The sequence below is a fragment of the Anguilla anguilla genome, chromosome 16 (assembly GCF_013347855.1).
Source record: "Anguilla anguilla isolate fAngAng1 chromosome 16, fAngAng1.pri, whole genome shotgun sequence".
Classification (NCBI taxonomy): domain Eukaryota; kingdom Metazoa; phylum Chordata; class Actinopteri; order Anguilliformes; family Anguillidae; genus Anguilla; species Anguilla anguilla.
Genome location: NC_049216.1, coordinates 18,837,443 through 18,855,072, shown reverse-complemented (window position 1 = coordinate 18,855,072; position 17,630 = coordinate 18,837,443). Strand labels below are relative to the sequence as shown.

Here is a 17,630-nt window from a genome sequence, read left to right as displayed (position 1 = left end):
CCTCACCTTCCTGAGCCTCACACACGTGCTCCACGTCCACACCTTCCTGTGTTTCCTCTGAGCCTCACACACATGCCTAAGTCCACTCCGTCCTCTCCCCCCTAGGCTGCAACCTGAAGATCTTCAACAACCAGGAGTTTGCCGCCCTGCTGGCCCAGTCAGTGAACCAGGGCTTCGAGGCGGTGTACCAACTCACCCGCATGTGCACCATCCGCATGAGCTTCGTCAAGGGCTGGGGAGCGGAGTACAGGTAACACTCCTGCCGCCTGAAGACCACACCCACAGAGCGCAGCGCTGCTGCAGGTCTGTCCTGCTGGAGCGTGAGAGCAGCACTGTTCAGTGCAGAAGAGTGGACGGGCTGCGCAGTTAGCCTGCGTCAGAACGGGCGCTTCCTGCTCGGCCGAGGCATGCGCAGCGAGTGTGGGAGGAGGGGGGGAGCAGGGGGTTCAGCGGCATGAGTCACTGCGCCGGGGGGGTCAGAACACCCCCCCCAGCCACAGCCACAGCCCCTCCCGCCAGCGCACGGGCTCGTAAACTCTTTTTAGGGACGGGGCCGTGTTTATCAGGGCCCTCGCCAAACAATGAGGGCCGTTTGAATGGAGCGGTCAGGGAGGCGCAGGAGGAGCTACTCCCTGTATTTCAGGAGAGGTGGGGAGTGGGGGAGGGGGGCTAATAAGAAACAGTTGTGTTTTTAGAGAGAGGGAGCAGGAGAGCGAGTGTGTGAGAGGGAGAATCGGTGAGAGAAGGGAACCAGTGAGAGTTTGTGCATCAAGTCAGAGTAAGAGAGAATAGGAGAGAGTGAGAGAGAGAGAGGGAGTGAAAGAGAGTGAGAGTAAGAGCATGAGAGTGTGGGAGTAAGAGTGTGAGAAAGTGTGGGAGAGAGCGTGAGAGAGAGTAATGTAGTTGCTAATTACTGTTACTAACCACATTAACATTGTTAATAGCAGCAGCAGAATTCCAACCACGACAAACTTGAATTTGGAAAAAAAGTCAATTGAAATAGCAGATGAACCAGCGTGATTCAGCCACACAAAATGGTTAGTTCATCATCCAGGGAAAATAACGGGAAAATAAACTGTACTGAAAGCGTACAAATGAACAGTCTGAAATAATCTAAACCCTCTGGAGAACAATTACAACCCGTGCGCTGTGAGGGGAAGCGCAAGCCTAGAATAGTAAGTGTTCCCTGTCATATGGGCTCAGATAAGCGCAAACACAGGCTTCAGAAAGCAAAGTGGCTTAATTGAATTGCAGAGGTTGAATTATTCAGCCTGGTTTTACACACTGGCTGCTCCTCTGACATGCTGAACCGAGGGCAGATGTCTCCAGTGTAAAAGCAGGTGACTGGAGTAGATTGAATTAAACTGAATGAGTTGGCATGACAGCAGAAGGTTGGAGGGACGGAGACAGATTGGGGTGGAGTGTGTTTGTGAGAGGGAGGCCGGCTCAGGGAAACTGAGCATGTGCGGGAACTGGGGACCCGAATCGGATTTCACTCGACACCCACTCTGAGTTCTCCCTCTCCCTCTCCCTCGCTCCCTCTCTAACTCTGTCCCTCCCCCCTCTCTCCCAGTTTCCCGGCAGGTCCCCCCCTCCCCCTGTCCCCTGCCTCTTACTGAAACTCAATGAGGCCTGCAGGTCCAGCACTCAGCTTCAGCCACATTTCGCCAGCAGGACTGTACACGGCTAAATATCGTGCAAGGCCAGTCAACTCCCAGGGGCCTCCATGCAGACGGAAAGTGAAACAAGTTTACAAGAACCGGCCTCGTGCTTCTGGGCTATTTTTAGCTATTAGTGTTTGTTGTAGCAGCTGGCTTCTGTTTCTGTGTGCAGTAGTGGTTAGAGAAGTGGGTTGAAGGTGGCGGGTCCAGGGTGGAGCGCTGAGTTTGTGTGGTTCACCAGTGTAATTAAGAGAGATCCGCTGGGCACGAGCACGCCAATGAGGTGCTAAGTCAAAAAAGCGACCGTGCAAATCTAAGGAGGCTGCACACTCCTAACGGTCCACACCCTGGTGTACTGCAGAGTACCAAAGGAAAAAAACACCTGACAGATTGAAATGTCATCTTTCTTTCACTGTTTCTCCAATAGAGGTATGGAGTATAAGACTGTGTAGGCGTGTTGAATTATTGCCCTTGTTATTTACCCTGAAAGGCTTCATTAGATATCCAGCCGGAGGTGTGTTTGTGGAAGGTCGTGAAGAATGTGGTGAGGATGTGAGAGTTTTCCCCTGACCGCCCCCTCTCTGATTCGCTGTGCTGTATAGGCTGTAGCGTGTACATGGAGGTGCTGTGATTCAGCGGTGCTCTCTCCTGCCTGCTGGCCCCGTGGGGCACTGAGAGAGCGCTGTAGGAGAGGGGCGCTAGCAGGCGTAGCGCTGGCCGGGCCGGCCGGCAGGCTCCGAGTGCTCCAGTGAGTGAGGAACTCGAGCCCATCGGGAGAGGGGGGAGAGCTCCTCTTCAGTGTGCACGGGTTTTTAAGAGGGTCTGGAGTCCGGGGGGGGTGGGGTGCCGGCGGGGGGGAGGTTGTGTAAGCGGGAAGGAATGCAGGGGGGCTTCGTTTGGCAGGAGCGGCCGCCCCGGCGTGGGATGGGACGGGCGCTCGGAGCGGAGGACCGGGCTCACGTGGAGGCCTCAGCCGCCGCTCGCTCGCCCGCCCCGGCCTGAAGACGAGCCGCAGCGAGCGAGTATTTATAGAGCGGGCGGAAACCACAGTATATAAACACAGGGCCAGGGGCAGCTTTCATTTGGGCGGTTGGCTGTTGCCATTGCTTATAGTTGACTAGAGCCTGTTGCACACGGCCCAGCGGAAGAGGACAGGCCTCTGCTTTTCTCATCTTTTAAATGTATTTATTTTGATCACCTTGCTGGGCTTCACTCTGCAAATAAGCTCAATTTAGCTCAAACGGTTATATAATTATATTCACCCAGCCTGGTGCACTCTTTAACATTCCCAGACAAGGCCACTTTTGAAGAAGACAGCAGTTCACTTGACAGTCCACCTGATTACTACTTGCTTTGCCATTGGCTAAAGCCCCCAATTAGTTCTTCAACCAAATAGTTTGTGACTGAAAAATATTTTTTCATGTGTTTTCAAGATATGTCTTAAACATATTTTTACACAGAATCCCCACTGAAACTATTTTTTCCTCATAGTCACAAGGAAACGCACATCCATTCACACACAAGCACACACATGCACTCACGCACGGACGTGCACACACACACACGCACACACACCTAAAACAGATTGACTGATCATATGAGCTGAGCTGGGTGTAAATGTCTTGGTTTGGGCTGTGTACAGGCTTTAGAGTCTGGGAATGTGTCAGGCAAGGATTTGATTTCACTCTTAATGGTGGGATGATTTCCCGGACAGCTTGGAGTCAGAGTTTAGAGAAAGGATACGGCCAGAACTGTTCCTGTCAAACAAGATAAAACTGGCACCTGGCTGGCATGCTTTCTCCTTCATTGCCCTGTGTGTTGCTACACATCTCAGGAGCCTCAGACCAAACAACAATGTTTATTTTGGTTTTTTAAGTTTATTTTAATTTTTTTAATTTGTGCGTTTTTCTTCCTATTCAACTTATGAAAACTCTGGGGTTTGGGGGGGGGGAACTGCTGTTTACATAAAAGTTGTAATTACAACTTGTTTATCTCAGCGGAGCTTGAACTTAAAATTTTCCAGTAACAAAATTCAATAATGAAAGCATTAATGTAGACGTTCTGAGCGCATCTCGAGTTAGGCTGTGTCTGGAATGTTTGGTCCAGTCTGACCACTTCCCCAGGACTTATTTTGACTGAGTCACCCCTGCCTGCTTGCTTTTATCCTGTCAGTTAAAACCCCTGCTTCCTCTCCCCCCCACAGGCGACAGACGGTGACTAGCACCCCCTGCTGGATCGAGCTGCACCTCAACGGTCCGCTGCAGTGGCTGGACAAGGTGCTCACCCAGATGGGCTCCCCCAGCATCCGGTGTTCCAGCGTGTCATAGGAAGGTCCTCCCCCCCCCCCCCACATCCCGGACGACGCACAGACCAAAACCCACAGAGAAAATTGGGGGGGGGGGAGAATGGGGCCCCCCCCCGCACAGCAGATCTGCTGCACACACCCCATCCGTTGGATCCAGCTGCACCACTTCACACATGGTCCTAAAGCACTTTTATTTCATGTTTGTGGCAAAGGGGATGAGTGCATTACAAACAGTACAGTTTGTATTGTTTTCACGCTTTCTGTATCGATTTGATGCTGAATTTTAAAAAAGAAAAAGAAAATGTGTATATTGTCTTGGCATTCGCTGCCAAACAGCCATCGTGAGCCATAGGTGAAAAATAATGAAAAATGAACAGAGATGTCCCGTCTGTAGTTCTTCATGTTTTTAGCTGTACATATACCAGCAGAGGTGTAGTTGTAGTTCAGAGCGCATTATGAACAATGAAAGACTGTTATCTTTGTTGTGGACAGAAAAGGAAATGGATGTTTGAATGCTTGGAGTGGGGGTGTCAGACTCAGATCCTGGAGGGCTGTGTGTGTCCTGGCTCTTCAGCGCGGTCGTTCGGATCGCTGGACGTTCGTAGTGACGTTCATACCTCTGCATTTCTGAAAACGCAGTCCAGCTGACATTTCAGCGCAGGCCGAGTGTATTCCATATTTAACTTTCCCTCCAGGAAGTGAGTCTGACGCGCCTGACCTGGAGTGCAGACATGAGGAAAGCCCCCTGCCCTCCTCCTGAGAGTTGATTTTAAGTGAACCAAACCTGTAAGAGAAGTTTTCACTTTTTCATGCCTACAAGCTATACACAGAATGGAGAGGCTGGTTAGATGCTTTAAAGCATTGTGTCATTTTGTTCTTTTGTTTATAAAGACTAATCCCCAGCGCGCACACACACGCACACACACACACGCACATAGCTCTCTCCTCTCTGCTGGAGAAAGCTGGCATAGCTGGCAGACCTGGCAGCGCTGCCAGTGAGCAGGAAGAGCGGGCGCGTGCCCTGGGGTGAAACGGTGACGTGTGCCCGCGTGTGATGGGGCGTGTCAGGTCTCTGTTCCAGCACGGTGCTGGGACACCGCAGTCTGCCACCCTGCTCGTAATCTCCCTTTGTGAACCCTTCCCAGGCATCCATTCTCTCTGCTGATGTAAGAATGGATTGTGCCGTGTGTTTAATCTTTTAGCCAGCTGTCAGCCCGGTGTCTGTCTCCCAGCCCTAGGACAGGAGCCAGCTTCCTGTCCACCATCCTCACTCACTCGCTCCCTCTCTCCCTCTCTCTCTCTCTCACTCACTCGCTCCCTCTCTCTCTCTCTCTCTCTCACTCACTCGCTCCCTCTCTCTCTCACTCACTCGCTCCCTCTCTCTCTCTCCCTCTCTCTCTCTCTCCACCCGTGCCCTGCTTGGCTTCTGGAGGGGGATTTTGATGTTTGTTTGAAAGCAGGACCGTGGGGCGGCTGTGCTGGGCTGAAAGTGGGCCTCTGCAGTCCCAGCAGTGCATGCACCCAGAAGCGTCAGTCGTCCCCGAGAACGTACAGCCATACTAACAATGACTATTCAGGTACTTTAAATTTTAAAGTAATGTTTCCTTAAAAACATAAATGAGAAAAGCATTGGTTCTCGGTAATCTATGTGGAAGTAACTAAATGTTTAGGTCAGTTTTGAAAAAAGGCATTGTGAATATTACAAAATGGTAACTGGTGCCGTTTTGACTCTCAAAATGTTACTCGGTAGGTCTTTAACTTGTGGACACCTCTTTGCTCCACGATGAGTAGGTGAAGCGCACCTGCTGAGATTTTATTATTTTTATTTTTTTTTGGAAGTAATTTTTGCTAAATGTCCTGTACAGGAAATAAGGGGGTAAGTTTCTGTTTTCTTGTCCCATAATGGTAATGTTAGCTGTACATACAGATATTTAGTGTTATATATTACGTGGTCTGTGTCATGAACACTAATGGAGAGCGAGCGGAACGGGCTTGTCCTGCCCCTTGAGCAGCAGCAGTGCTGGCCGGGGGTCTAGACTGACCCCTGACCCCTGACCCCTGACACACACGCGTGAGCTTTGTGGGCAGACCGGGGGCTCCTGCTTCTCCAGGGCCTCACAAATGTGGTGGAAACTGTTGGTTAAGCTCTGAGCTTTCAGCCAATCAGTGTGCCCCGGTCTGGCGTCTGTGCGTGCGCGTGAGACTACCGCCGCAGCACTGTGTGCTGCCCGCCATCAGCGTGTCTGTCCAACAGCTGGGCGAAGGGGTAGCACTTTCCTCAGGACCACCGTGCATTTTTACTCTAGAGGAAAAAAGAACTAAATGTGTACACCTATAATGATTAAAAAGATGCATGCTTATTTTCTGATATTTCCACTCTTTGTACTGTAGATTCTATTTTGCTACCATGTACCCATACTTTTTTTTTTTTTTAAAGAAAGGGGGAATTTTAATGTGGTTTTACTGCAAATTATGAGAATAGTTTTTTAAGAATTTACCAAGTAATGAAATGGGGTAGGTTGGGGTGGGGCAGCAAATAATGCTGGCAGGTTCTCTGGAGACCTTAGAGTGATATTTTTTTACATGAGAAGTGGGTGGACTTTGAAAAGGGAAGTGCAGGTTGTCATGGTTGGCTGTGTGTACTCAAGCTGGGCCCCTTGTCCCCATGTGTCCTAAGCCCTGATTGGACAGCCAGATTATTTATATTCTTCCGTTTTCAAGAACAGGATAGAAATGGCACTGCATGCATAATCAGTGGTGTTTAAAAAAAGGTTTTCCCAGTAAACTGTAACTATTTCCCCTGCAGAGGCAGCTGGTTTTGTGAACTGGAGGGGAGAGAGGCCTGGTTGTTCTGTGGTCTGAGGCCAGCGATCTCTGAGGTGGGTCAGCACTAATAAGACAGTGCTGTGAGCTGTGGGTCGGGGAACACACAGGTGGAACACTTATCAAGGCCCCCAATGCATGATAGCACTTAAAGAGGCACGCTTCAGACTTCACAAAGCCACAGGTCATATCCAGAAAAAAGGCACTTGGCACTCACACTGCTGGTTTGGCATTTAAAGCGGCTTGCATGTCCTGTTGCTTGTAAAGTCTAAAATGGCTGCATGGGGAGTGATCCACCTGGGGCAGTGTAGGGTGGGCAGATTCAGGGCAGTGTAGGGTGGGCAGATTCAGGGCAGTGTAGGGTGGGCAGATTCAGGGCAGTGTAGGGTGGGCAGATTCAGGGCAGTGTAGGGTGGGCAGATTCAGGGCAGTGTAGGGTGGGCAGATTCAGGGCAGTGTAGGGTGGGCAGATTCAGGGCAGTGTAGGGTGGGCAGATTCAGGGCAGTGTAGGGTGGGCAGATTCAGGGCAGTGTAGGGTGGGCAGATTCAGGGCAGTGTAGGGTGGGCAGATTCAGGGCAGTGTAGGGTGGCCTCTCTCCCTCAACATTTCTGTCTTATGGCAGCACGTTTCTGCCACAGTGGAAAACATATTTTATGCTCAGTATGTCATTATAATAACATACCAACACATCTCGTTATAACGAAAAACTTTATCTTGTGACACAAAAATAGGCTGTGTGCAAAATGACATATTAATCGTACCTAGTACTCTGGTGTGAAATGAGTATGGAGTATGCTTCATGTGCGTAGTATGCTAATTTTGAGTATGCAGAAAGTGCATGGGTGTATACTACGTTCGTGAAAATTTCAGTGCGTGACCAAGGTTACCGAACGGTAAACACCCCTGTAAGGAAGACAACATTTTTTCATAAGTAAAATTTAATAAACCAAATAGGGTTTACTTTTTTAAAAATAGGCAATTGGTCACAGGTTGTGGCACGGTTAAGTATACTCAATTCCAAAATGTCCTGTGTAGGCAATTAGCTATTCATACTAACGTCCGTCTTGGTATGTGGTACATACTAATGTATTATGTACTATGTTTGTAGTAGCATTTGTTTTCGAGCGCAGCCAGTGTTTTGATCAGTGCGTCACATTCACTACCCATCAAAAGGTGCAGTTTATTGACGTCAGCATAGTACAGCCCATGAGCTCCCTCTTATGGGATCACAGAGAACTATTCTCACTAAGTATTATGATAGCTACTGCTATCAATACACACAAAAAATGATATGCAGAATTTGTACAGTGAAGGCATATAACTTTGAGGGTGAGACTGTTTCTTCTGTACACGCCCATACATTTCAGAATTCTTACTGCAGGCGTACTTATCACAATACCATCTAAAGTGCACGAGAACAGCAGAATCTCGCTGTCTCAACCCAAGGCTAAAGTTAAACTTGATTAAATAATGCTCATGAGTCATTCTCCAAGTTGTTGGCCTTCACTGAACAAACGGTATGATTTTCAATAGGCTGTTTTCTCGTTATGACGAGATCCTTCGGTATGTCCTTATTACGAGAAACGTGAGATGGAAGTTTTTCATTGTAAGTTTCTCATAACGAGATACTGAGTGGAAAGTGTTTTCACTGTGGCAGCAATGTGCTGCCATACTGTTAAGTTTTACTTTTTCCCCTCCTAATTTATCCTAATGTTGAAAGTCAACTTGACCCTTTAAAACAATGCCCTCTGGGACTGGACTGGAAATCCAACAGGACAGAGGTGTTGTCTGGTCGTGTCCTTTAGGACATTTAAGTAAAGGAATTGTCTTTAAATGTATTAATGTATTCTTTCTTTTAAATCTTTCATTACTTGTTATTGTTGTATTCTTAAATTGGTGCTTAGTTTTGTGTCATTGTGCTTTTCCTTGAATCTTTTGTCTTTTATATAATTATAAATGCATATATATCCTCTGTTTTTCCTTGCATATGAACTGATCGTTTTAAATATTGCATTGTATTTTTTTGTTATTGTTGGTCTTTTATTAAAAAATAATAATGAAAAAAATCAAGGTCATTGTGTTTTGTTCCAATTATATTTTTAATTGGTTTGCATCTGGACGTATTTGACCACAGTTCCAAAGACCATTGTTTCCTAGTTACTGATCTCCAGTCACGAGTAACAGCATGTCATTTGCACACAGGATGTATCAGTTAACAGTTTGTATTGAGCTCATATTTCCTCCTATGTTATTAGTTTACATGACGCAAGCCAGCAGCACACTTACCCTTAAGCACTGTTCTGAGGCTTGTTTTCTAAGCCAAAATGAATGGATGACATTAGCAATGGTTTTATTTTGAGTCAAACTGTATTTTTTCTCCCCCTCACAAGGGGAGTCGGTCCCCGAAGTCGTACCCGTTAGCGTGAGTAAGCGAAGCTGACTGGCTGGATCCGGTTCTGCCGTGAGCTGCGCTCGGTGCGGCCCGCCCCAGCTCTCTCAGCTGGGCGGTTTGGACCGCTTCTCAGAGGAGGCCACAGCAGTTTGTCCCGCTGCTGTTCCTATCAGGGATAATGACGGGTGGTGAGGCGGCTCTCTCCCCGCGGCCCCTCCCGCGCAGGCAGGCGGAGCCGGGCGCGTAATGACAGGCCCGCGGCCTCGCTCCTGTGTTTCTCCATCGCTAGGTTACAGCGTAATGCGAACCAGCCGGCGTCTGCGCCGCACCGCGTGGCCCTGCGCCCGTATGAAGGGTGCCTTTGTTCCCCGGGGCCCGCGGGCCCGGGAGGGCCCCGCTACCTGCCGCCGCCGTCGGCGTGGAGACGGAGCCAGAAATAGCGTCTCTGAAGTGTGAGAACCGACGTGACATGGCGCACGTTTGTGTGAACGCACGGGGGCCTCGCTGTAGAGTAACACGCCGCAGCAAAGGTAGGTTTCTTATTTCTTTTATTGTTTTTACATGGCAAAAATGACACATTCACATGTTTCTTTGATCGGTTATGGGACAACTGTATGTAGGCAAGATGAATGAATGTCTTGCGTATGAATTGTATGCACACAATGGTGAGAAAGGTACTTGATTATACTCTTGGCTTGGGGGGAAGGTGCAGTTTTCCCCTCACACTCTAGTTCAGTTCTGTAGTGGGACAACAGTATCTTAAATAAGATAAATTGTCTTTAGATGCAAAGACTAGAATACAAATCACATAAAATCTATCTCTGTGCAGTGCTTTACACTGAGGGCAATGTGACCATTAAGTCCTTTACAAATCACCAGCATTGCAGAAAGTGCAAATGAGGGATTCAGCTAAAGTATCAATCAAACCAGTGGAGCAAACCTGCCCAATGGGAGAACTCCTGTATTTTTCCAGTACTGTTCTTCATGCACCCCCTGCCCCCTACCTCACATTGGAAGATTGATCTTTTTTATTTTTTTAACTGAACCTGCAGCTGTGATTGGCCAGTGCCAGATAATTTAGGTTGTTAGGGGCAGAGAGGGGAAACTGAAATGGTGGAAAATAAAATTAGAAAGAGCCTGTTCCTCTCGACCACTTCAGCCTCCCGCCCACTCTCTCTCTCTGGCTGTGGCTGTGTCTGAGCGGAGGAGACCCAGCCTGTTGTGGGCATGCTGCACCCAGCGTGAGGCCAGGGAAGGGAGTGTGACCAGAGCGGGCAGTAACTGCAGAGGTGAGGGAGGAGTGTCATCTTGGCCAGCGTCAGCTGGGCCTCAACTCTCTTCCCCTGAGGAAAGTCCATCAATCTCGTCCTGGTCTCCACCAATCGCCATCCAGAACGCTTTGGCAACCTGAGGAACACGTGACGCCTGTCACCCAATAGAACCAACCGCCCAAACCCAAATACAAATATTTTGAACCGTTACTTCACTGTTTTCAAGTTTACGACCGTCTGACTCCCAGCGTCGCCAAAAACACCAATAAAAGTAATTTTGGGTCCTCAGCCCTCCTTAGCGGTGCACGCTGCGGCTTGCTTTGGAACAGGAAGGCTGCTGCTGGAGCCGCACCGGCAGCGCAGTAGCCAGCGATTGGGGAATAGTTTCCAGCGTGGCGTTTGGAACTGGCTGCTGGTCATGCAGCAGAAAGCTGCTGCCTAATGAGTCAGGTCTGAGTGCTACACTGGACATTCTTACTGCACTTTAAGTGTTCATTACACCGGACGTTCCTACCTTCTCAGCGTGTACTTTCCTCTGCTCATGAGGTAAGGAGGAGGCTTTATCTGCAGAGAGAGAGAGCGTGAACGGGGACTTTGCCCATACTCTACCAGAACACCTTTGGGAGTTAACCATTTATCATCTGGCTGGACGAATACTTGAGGCAGCTCATAAATCCCAGGTTGATTTGAGCCGTTACCACTGGGACTGCTTGGGATTCAGAACTGCTCACGAGTACAGCAACAGTCCGTACATACAAGCTAAACCCATCAGGGCATGACCCTTAAGGTGGTGCTACACGAGGCACCTTTTTGGGCAAAGGTTGCTGCAATGGGCAACTGATGATACAAAGAGCAACTAGTGTGGGCAATAAGCAACTGGGAAACTTTGTAACTGAAAAATAATTTTGAGTCACTGGAATGTATTTGAGCCAATCGGAATGTTTCAACAGTTGGCAGAGACCGCTATGACAGAGGCTGAAACCTCAGTTTAACATCAACCACACGTTAGTTTATGTGTTTTCTGTGCACATCAATTTATCACCACTTACCAGAGTAAACTTTTATTACTGCAAGCTCTTTCTTCCTGAGGCTGGGGAGATCACATGACGCAAATTCAGCATAGTGATTGGAAGATTCACAAAAGCTGTCCTCTAAAAGTTTCCGCTGATCAAATTTTCTTGAGAAAGAATGAGGTTGCCCGTCCCCTCTCATCATCAGTGCCAGTGGTTGCTGTCCTCATTGGCGGAAACTGTTGCTGCAACTGTTGCCAAGAAAGTTTCCTTGTGTAGCATCACCTTAAGACCCATCCCACTTTACGGGAGCCCGTTACCTCAACATACGACTGCTTCCTCTAGGAAAGCACTTTGGAAGACATGCAAGAACACATTTCATCCAACTTATGTAATGCTTAAGAAGAAATGTACTATTTCATTGCATTATACGCGTGCCTATCTGAGTTTGCACCTTTCATCTCTTTAAGCTTGGTGAAGAGGCGCTCAAAGTTCTCCACGTCTGCATCCCCGGTGGTCAGGCTGGCCAGCTCCTGGATGTCCATGTCGGTCATGGGGTCTGAGTAAGGAAGACGCAACACTGGTGGTTAACTACCCAGCGCAGCTAGCATTGGTCAAACGTAAAGGGTCACAAACACTGCTAGTATGGGTAAGCTTGCACTATAGCTATCCTATCACCTATACAGATCATGGTCACTACACCCTGTACCTATATCCACCAATCACAGCTGGCCTGCCTTATTGACCTCAGGCTTTTTGATAAATACATATTTATATTTTGATATACCCCACAGAGATCAACAGGCTTTAAAAACTAAACTTTAGTATGGTTTCAACAGCAGGAAGAGCTGACATCCAAACAGGTTTATGTTCCCAGTATTATATAATTATCGTAATCATAATATCTTCAGACAAATGGGGTTAGGCTTGGAGGTAAGTGGCTTATTATAATCAAAGCCCAGCTGCATTATGGGAGTGTGTAGTAGGTATGATGGGAAGGTGAGTATTCAGGGAAAGGAGGTGATCAGAGATACTCACCCACTCGCGAATCAACCTGTGAGTCACCATTCCCTGCAGTCTCCGGCCTCTCGACTCCTGTGCTGGCAATGCCGCCCTCTACTGGCAGATGGGAGGACTAACACACAAGGAAGTAATTAGGTGAGTCAATGCACAATTCAGCCATGTTACAGAAACAGTTATACATACGAATAGTCTTTTTCAATAAATCAGGTTAATACAAAATACAATTTAGGAACATTATTCAAATTCTTAGAGCCAACAAACAAAGACAACAGCAAAGAGCTAGTACAGACTTCACAGTCATTTGCACCACCTCAGCATGAAGTACTTGCTGGTAATTAAGGCATTATGACTGTTCAGCATTAATGTACTGCTGGGGCAATGTAGAACTTTAATTACACACAAAAGGGCACATGTTCAGCTGTAAAGGATATGATGAACATGTTAAAGGGGGTGTGTCTTACTGGTGAACCTTCGAATCCTGGATGGGATGGCACTGTTGGGCTGGGACAGAAGATTGGGGGGGGGGGTGAGGCTGTGAGGATGGATAGGTTGTGGGGGTTAGGGGCAGGGTACTGGAAGGTGTAGTCATGGCTGGGGTGAGGCAGTGAGAATGGACAGGTTTTTGGGGGTGGGGGCTGGTGGCAGGGTAGTTACATGGCTGGGGTGAGGCTGTGCGGATGGATGGACAGGTTTTGGGGGGTGGGGGCTGGTGGCAGGGTAGTTACATGGCTGGGGTGAGGCTGTGCGGATGGATGGACAGGTTTCGGGCAGAGGGAGGCAGGGGGGAGGTTACTCACTGGTGAATCCTGGCTGGGACGGGGGTTGTTGTGCCGGGACGCCACCAGGCTGCTCATCAGGCCGAACCCTTGGTTGTGCTCTGGGATGGACAGAAATAGAGTCAGATTAAAAACACAACAAACTGTGCCAAGTCCGCTACTCAAAAATAGCAGCATAGTATCCACATATGACCTCAGCACATCACTCAGAGGTCATGACTCCGAGATGCTTCCCACTGGAAATATATTCTACTACCCACAACATCGCAATATTTACTACAGGAAACAAACATGGAAGATTATCAAGATTATTAAAATTACTGTGGTCAATTCCATTCAAAATCAGTCCATTCAGAAATGAACTGAAATTCACATCAAATGTTCTGAGAACTTTTTAATTCATGAATAGGATTTCCTAAACTGACTTGAAATGAAATGGAATTGACTCCAGCTGTGGATACGCACAGATAAATCCCATTTAAGTGGAGTAACTGCGGTAATTATCCTTTTCTGAAGTACTGCTGCCCTTATCAAGCTGTTTGAACTTATGCTGTACATTTTGTAAAGTAGATCAGACAGTGTGTAAATGGAGGTAATATGATACAAACAGCACTGCTGAGAAACACATGGTTTCCATTGTTTTATCTCTGCCCATCAGCATTCATACCCTCTACCTCCTTCATCTCAGAGAAAAGAGAGGGAGGTCTGAAAGGGAGAGTGAGCATTAAAATGCCTCAAAACTGACCAAGCAGTAACTTCAGCAGGTCGTAGCAGCAGGCTGAACCCCCATGCTGTGGTTAAGGCACAGAACGGGGCCCGCTCTTTGAAGTGGGGCCGCGCAGCACCTGTGTTTGGGGACCAGGTGTGTCGAGGACACCCATCCCAGCCGAGAGCGGGAAGGGCCCTGGGAGAGGCCGCGGCGGGGCGGGGCGGAGGCATGGAACGGGCCGATCGGAAAGCGACGGGCAGAGAGGGAGAGCGGTCTGGGTGACGCATGGCAGCGTGTCAGCTGGGTTTATATGAGCTAGGTGCTGTGGTTGAGTAAGAACGCAGGTTGTGGTCTGCCGGTCCTATAAAACCTCCATTCCTGGCAGCGAGTGCCTGTGCTGTTTATTAGACTGTAAAACCCTCCTGCCAGCGAGGAATGCCACTTAGCCGTAGCTGCATCCAGGGCTGATTTGCATTGCTTCTGTTTTTGGTCCGTCATTTCAGACCAACCACAATTTACAACCGCAAGAGAATCCTAGCAGCATCTATCCAAAAATGCTAAGCCCTCATTTATACGAAACAGAACGGAGGCCTAAGAGTAACACTAGTGTGATGTGGAATGCTCCCAGCAGCAGGGGGAGGGTTTGGGGGCATGAAGCAGCACCTCCCTACCATCTTTCATCTCCACGCTCGACCAAACGTTGGCATTGAGCGCCTGGACGATCCGCTTCACCCCAGTCGATTCCGGGAAGTCATCTGGGAAGACATTGTACAGAATGGAGAGGACAGCTTAGCTGCAGTACAGAGGAAGTACGCTGTTTAAGACGTGCATCAGTACAGGCACTAGTATGTGTGCTTGCTATTTGCAATCTACTTTCTGTCTCTCACCGTCCTCGTCCGGCAGTTCTTCAGGGTTGAGCTCCACCAGTTCGAAGGCATGCGCCAGACACCACTGCTGTGCTTGCTGTCTACCGATTCCTGCAAGACACGCCCACGTCAGCTCTGTGACACGCAGACCAGCAGTCCTACAACACCACTGTGCCAAATGCCACATCACCTCCTTAACACCAGCACCCTGTTCAAACCAGTGTGCAGTAACACGCTTTCATTCATTCATTCATTCACAGTCATTCTTATAACACTACCACAGAGACGCTCAGGCCTGTAACCCTACCACACCTGTTCACACTGACACGTGGCCTTGAAGGAGGAACAGCACTCACTCACCGCTGTCACACACATGGTCACACACCAGGATCAGCACCTCCGGAGCCAGATCCTCCACTATGGGCAGCCAGGAGGATACCCTGTCGAGACCCCCAACCTGGAAGGCACAGGGAACCCGGGGTTAAAGGAACACTCGTCACAGACTGCACAGCCGTAGACAAAGCTGCCTCAATCATCACTGACTCACCACAGCGCTGTCGAAGTAGACAATGAAGGCTTGCATAGACTGGGCAATCTCCCTGGTCATCTGAAAGGTGCTGGGCACAACACATAGGCTGACCTGGGCTGTGTAGTACTTATTATTGATGGTCCAGGGATACCAGCTCACTGCCCCCTGCTGTTCGGAGGGCGCAGGCAACGACGAAACGCCCAAGATCTCTAAAATGAAAGTTTCATTTTATATCTTGCAGTTACTGACTATGAATGCAATAGTTTCATTTCACCTCCATCCAAATTCTAGTTCTGATCTTGTATCTTTTATTCAGCGTAGCATCCACACTTGTTTTTCTTTTTTCCTCATTAGCAAACTATCGTTTTTACAGAACTATTGAGTACATATTATTATTTCCCCAGAACAATTTGCTTTTATTTTCCTTTTTGAATAAAGGCAAGTTCATTGCCTTTGCAATATCACTGGCACACACATTCCCACATAAACAAGCCCTACAGGAAACGAGCAGCCGAGCTGAAGATATTTGTCAAATAGCAATCTTCTTACTGAGCAGAAAAAAATAACAAACAACTACACGTTTAAAGTACACACATGAGTCATGCATCAGTTTCTGTCTGCTTTTCTGCGTTCTTCCAGCAGTACTGGGTCACAGTGGGTTGAGTCTGCTTGTATTTCTGCTTGTGGCATGGAAACAGGGGGACAGTGATGGTGGAGGCCAAGTTCTGTGTGGGTATGCAGCTGACATCTGGTTTCCTTCAATTGCCCGGAAAAGGATGAGCCGATAGACTTCACCAAAATGTTACCAAATGTTGGGGTAACTACTGAGGCCACTATTCCTGAAACTGCTGAAATCGGAGTAAAGCCTGATTATTACAGATTTGATTTTCCAAGAAGTAATAAACACCAGTGACAGGACCACAAAACGGTGTAATTAGTCCCCAAATGTATAAATAACAAATGCTGTTATATTTAGTTATATTTAAACGAGAATGTCCAATTTCCCGAACGAACTACAATTAAATACTGCCACCTGCTGGATTCCTTACTCACTCACAATTCAAAGGGAGAAAAAAGCTACAGTCACGTAGCTATGTAGCTAGGTTACCAAGCTAACTTACAAAACAGAAACGATCAGATGTTTCAGCTTGGTTAATTGGCTTGAATAACATGTTATATTCACATCCGGAAAGTGAGAGCTGCCAGGAATAGCTAAATTAGCTGATTATGTGATCAAAAATGAATGACGGCGTTTCACAAAACACCAGTTTCCTAGGTAATGTTAGCCAATATAGCCAACATCATTCAGGGTTGCTATGTAGTCTAGATTTACCACCATAGCAAAAGTTCCAGCTAGCTAGTAGCGAGTGCCCATCTCTAAACATTTAGCCAACAGTTTCTTAAAGTTAGAAGACTTAAACGTAAGTTAAATGAACGTAGCTGGTTCGTAAACTATCTAAAGTGACAGCTGCTTCTACCAGCAGCAGAACCAATACAGCAAATGAGCTAGCAAAACCAACAAGCAAGCAAGGTAGCTAAGGTTAATCTGCAATGAAATAACTCTTTAACTGTATTGGTTATCTCTAGATAGTTAGGATAATTGCAAATACAATGAAACCCTGAGTAAATACAGTCAGCGTATGTATTTAACATTTTATTTAACAGGTTATTTCCGGTTAGATAATGTTAGCCAAAACGGTAGTTTAGGTTAGGTAGCAAGCTAACCAACCGTTTGTATTCCACAGATAGATTAGCTACTTAGCTAGCTATACCTTATGACAGGGATATTCCTGCATACTTACGTTTAACCAGTTCTTCCTCTTTGAACCCGGGATCACAGCTCGTGATGAGGACACATGGCACTGTTGCCATTTCGTCTTCCTGCGAGGTTGACATATTTTAGGCTTTCTATTAAAATGGTAAACATAGCATAACAGCAAAGCGGAACTGGTAACTTTAACCGAGCGACGGCAGAGGTATCACTTCCGAGTCTTCACTTTCGCTAGCTGGCTAGTGGCAGACCTGTCTGCCTTTGTCCATAGTGGTCTAAGGTCCATTATTATGAATATTAGCTAGCAGTTGCATGTCCTGAAATTAATTGCAACGGGAAATGATGCCAAATAATCATGAAATTAAATCGTTAAATGTTATATGCGGATAAGACCAGGAATTAGCAAAATGCATTATTAGCAAACATAAATTAATTTATAAGACAGCGAACAGGACTACGACGCGTCTTGTTGCCATGGTACGGTCGTTCACT

General features: G+C 47.5%; 2 protein-coding genes across 2 annotated transcripts in view; one reads left to right on the top strand and one right to left on the bottom strand.

The window, feature by feature from the left end:
• smad3b (SMAD family member 3b) overlaps positions 1-5,301 on the top strand; it is a 32,762-nt gene extending 27,461 nt beyond the window's left edge. Inside the window, exons 8-9 of the mRNA XM_035396837.1 lie at positions 106-250; positions 3,865-5,301. Of these exons, the coding sequence (XP_035252728.1) occupies positions 106-250; positions 3,865-3,988 (269 nt within the window). The 3' untranslated portion in view covers positions 3,989-5,301. The remainder of the gene's footprint in view (positions 1-105; positions 251-3,864) is intronic.
• Positions 5,302-9,714: 4,413 nt separating this feature from the next.
• On the bottom strand, positions 9,715-17,416 carry aagab (alpha and gamma adaptin binding protein). The gene is made up of 10 exons (XM_035396836.1): positions 17,170-17,416; positions 15,386-15,576; positions 15,199-15,295; positions 14,860-14,949; positions 14,644-14,727; positions 13,285-13,364; positions 12,503-12,599; positions 11,919-12,023; positions 10,969-11,018; positions 9,715-10,590 (listed from the first exon to the last, which is right to left on the bottom strand). The coding sequence occupies exons 1-10, from the start codon at positions 17,261-17,263 to the stop codon at positions 10,513-10,515; spliced, it is 966 nt and encodes a 321-aa protein (XP_035252727.1). The 5' UTR covers positions 17,264-17,416; the 3' UTR covers positions 9,715-10,512.
• Positions 17,417-17,630: the final 214 nt, after the last annotated feature.